This window comes from Hyaena hyaena, unplaced genomic scaffold, assembly GCF_003009895.1.
Source record: "Hyaena hyaena isolate Hyena2069 unplaced genomic scaffold, ASM300989v1 scaffold_199, whole genome shotgun sequence".
NCBI lineage: Eukaryota > Metazoa > Chordata > Mammalia > Carnivora > Hyaenidae > Hyaena > Hyaena hyaena.
In genome coordinates, this window is record NW_024080831.1 from 1,388,280 (window position 1) to 1,391,056 (window position 2,777).

The window sequence follows — 2,777 nt, forward strand, 5'->3', positions numbered from 1 at the left end:
ATGGCTGAGTACACGCGGCTGCAGAACTGGCTGGCGCTGATCCGCCTTCGAAACCCGCCGGTCAACGCCATCAGGTAACGGGCTCGGTCGCCTCCAGCCGGCCACAGAGGGCCCTTCGCCGCCTGCCTGCTCTGAGGCTTTGACTTTCCCCTGCTGGATTAAAAGCAGAAAAACACCGACACGGACAACCGCGGTGTATGCCAGGGCCTTGTGCATAGATTAGCTTGGTTAACGTTCGCAGCGAACTCCTGTGTTTCACTGTTGAGGAAACTGAGGCTCAGAGGCAGGCAGATCGCTACTAAGTAGGTGAGCTAGACCTTAACACGCGCCATCCGTGCCAGTTTCGTGCTCAGCCCTTCCGCTTGCGAGGAGCTTTGAGTTCTCATGTGTCCATTCTGTTCCAAAGGTACAATGCCCGCTGGACCTTGATCTCTCACTTTCCAACCTCGAATCTAGGCCGCCCTAACAAAGTGTAACTAAAAGATTTGGAAATCTGATGATAAAGTGGTTTCACATTTAAAAACAAAAAATCCCATTAATGTCAAGGCGGTGAGAAAAGGCAAATTGTGGCCTGGACAGAAATGCAAAATTTTCTCCTGATTTGTTCTAAACTTAAAGGCTTTAGTGCTATAGTGGAGGATCCATTCGGGGTAAGCCTATTAAATAGCTTTTTAAGTAGGCTGTGCAGTTTTATCTTCTTTGATTTCCTCATGGAGCACGTTCCTTGTTAAACTCTCACACAGACTTGTGCAATGCGCTTGCTTTACAGCATTGCTTTCGAAACTGAGATTAACGCTGGCTATTTTTGTTTTTGCTTTAATTAATGAGGTTATTAGATAGGTTTGGTCCTCCATATCTTTGGAAAAAGGATAGTGATCCATTAACACAGGAGAGAGCCATCCATCCTCACAGAGTAGGATTAGCAGAAATTAAAATTCACAGAGAATATATAAAACAGGGAGAAAGACTTTTGGTCAACATTCTTAGCACATACTGCTGGAACAAAAGAGAGAATGGATTGAGGAGACCAGCTAATTTTACCTGAATTTTTATCTTATTGTAATCAGATTTTATTTTATCATATTAATATTATAATTTTTATTTTTCATATAAGTTATTGCATTTAATCATACAAAAAAAGTGTAGCAATAAAAATCATACAAGGATGATATGTCCACTTTCTTGCCATTCTCGGGTAAAAAAAGCAAAGTAACTTATTTTGGTTTTGATGAAGAGAAACGTAATTACATATCCATTTTGGACTTGTCTGCATTTTAATTTTAGAATTATTAGATATTAGTACTCTGCCTCAGCCTCTGCTCATAAGGGGAAACCATGCCCATCAAGAACTTAGGGAAACGTTTTTTGTTTGTTTGTTTGTTTTTTTATTTTTTTTACAAATAGTTTATTGTCAAATTAGTTTCCACATAACACTCAGTGCTCATCCCCACAAGTGCCCTCCTCCATGCCCATCCCCCCTCCCCCCCACATCCATCAGTCCTCAGTTTTTGTCAGCATTCAAGAGTCTCTCATGGTTTGCCTCTCTCCCTTTCCCCCACCATTTCCCCCCTTCTTCTCCCCCTTGTTCCTCCGTCAAGTTCCTCCTAATCCTCCTATACATGCAAACATATGGTATTTGTCCTTCTCTGCCTGACTTATTTGCTCAGCATAACACCCTCAAGGTCCATCCATGTTGCTACACATGGCCAGATTTCCTTGTTTCTCATTGCCATGTAGTATTCCATGGTATAGATAAACCACATCTTCTTGATCCATTCATCTGTTGATGGACACTTAGGCTCTTTCCATGTTTTAGCTATTGTGGAGAGTGCTGCTATGAACATTGGGGTACATGTGCTCCTATGCCTCAGCATTTCTGTATCCCTTGGGTAAATTCCTAGCAGTGCTATTGCTGGGTCAGAGGGGAGTTCTATTGTTAGTTTCCTGAGGAACCTCCACACTGTTTTCCAGAGGGGCTGTACCAGTTTACATTCCCACCAACAGTGTAGGAGGGTGCCCGAAACGTTTCAGAGTCTAACAACCATAACTAGAAATATTTTCTCATAGCCATTTTAAATATTTCTGATACTTGGCTGGCCCCTTCCCCTCCCTCAAGAGAAATGTTTGTATCTACCTCCTAACATTGTGGTGAAGTTTACATATGTTGGAAGGGCCCTCTAGCAGGCCCTGCTGCCTGGGGTTCATTTCAGCTTCCTAAAGTTTTTTCTACTTGGGGATACTTTTCCTGCCCTTTCTTCTTTCTTCTTCTGAAGTTATATATATATATAAATAAATAAAAAATATATATATATATATATATATAACTTCATATATAGTTATATATATGAAATTATATATGTATTTTTAAAAATTAAATTCAATTAAATTTAAGATTTTATGTTTAAGTAATCTCTACACCCAACGTGGGGCTGGAACTCACAACCCTGAGATCAAGAGTTGGTCGCTCTACTGACTGAGCCAGCCAGGTGCTCCCCTATTTTTTTTAATACTTTTCCTTCCTTCCTTCCTTCCTTCCTTCCTTCCTTCCTTCCTTCCTTCCTTCCTTCCTTCCTTCCTTTTCCCCTTCCTACTTCATATATGGGAAATTGTCTCTTCCTAGCTCACTGATTCTTATTTGAAGATATTTTTTTTGGCCCAAATAGTTTAACCAGCTAGTTTAACCAGCCATGTTTCCTTCTATTCGGATGAAGGCCAACCCTCTTTTTTTTTTTTTTTTTTTTTTTTTTTTTTTTTTTTTTTTTTTTTTTTTTTTCTTC

At 40.3% G+C, this 2,777-nt stretch overlaps 1 protein-coding gene across 1 annotated transcript in view; it reads left to right on the plus strand.

Moving 5' to 3' along the window:
- The window catches only part of EHHADH (enoyl-CoA hydratase and 3-hydroxyacyl CoA dehydrogenase), a 67,945-nt gene continuing 65,168 nt past the window's right edge, over window positions 1–2,777 (plus strand). The window contains exon 1 of the mRNA XM_039241650.1: window positions 1–74. Coding sequence (XP_039097581.1) covers window positions 1–74 — 74 coding nt within the window. The remainder of the gene's footprint in view (window positions 75–2,777) is intronic.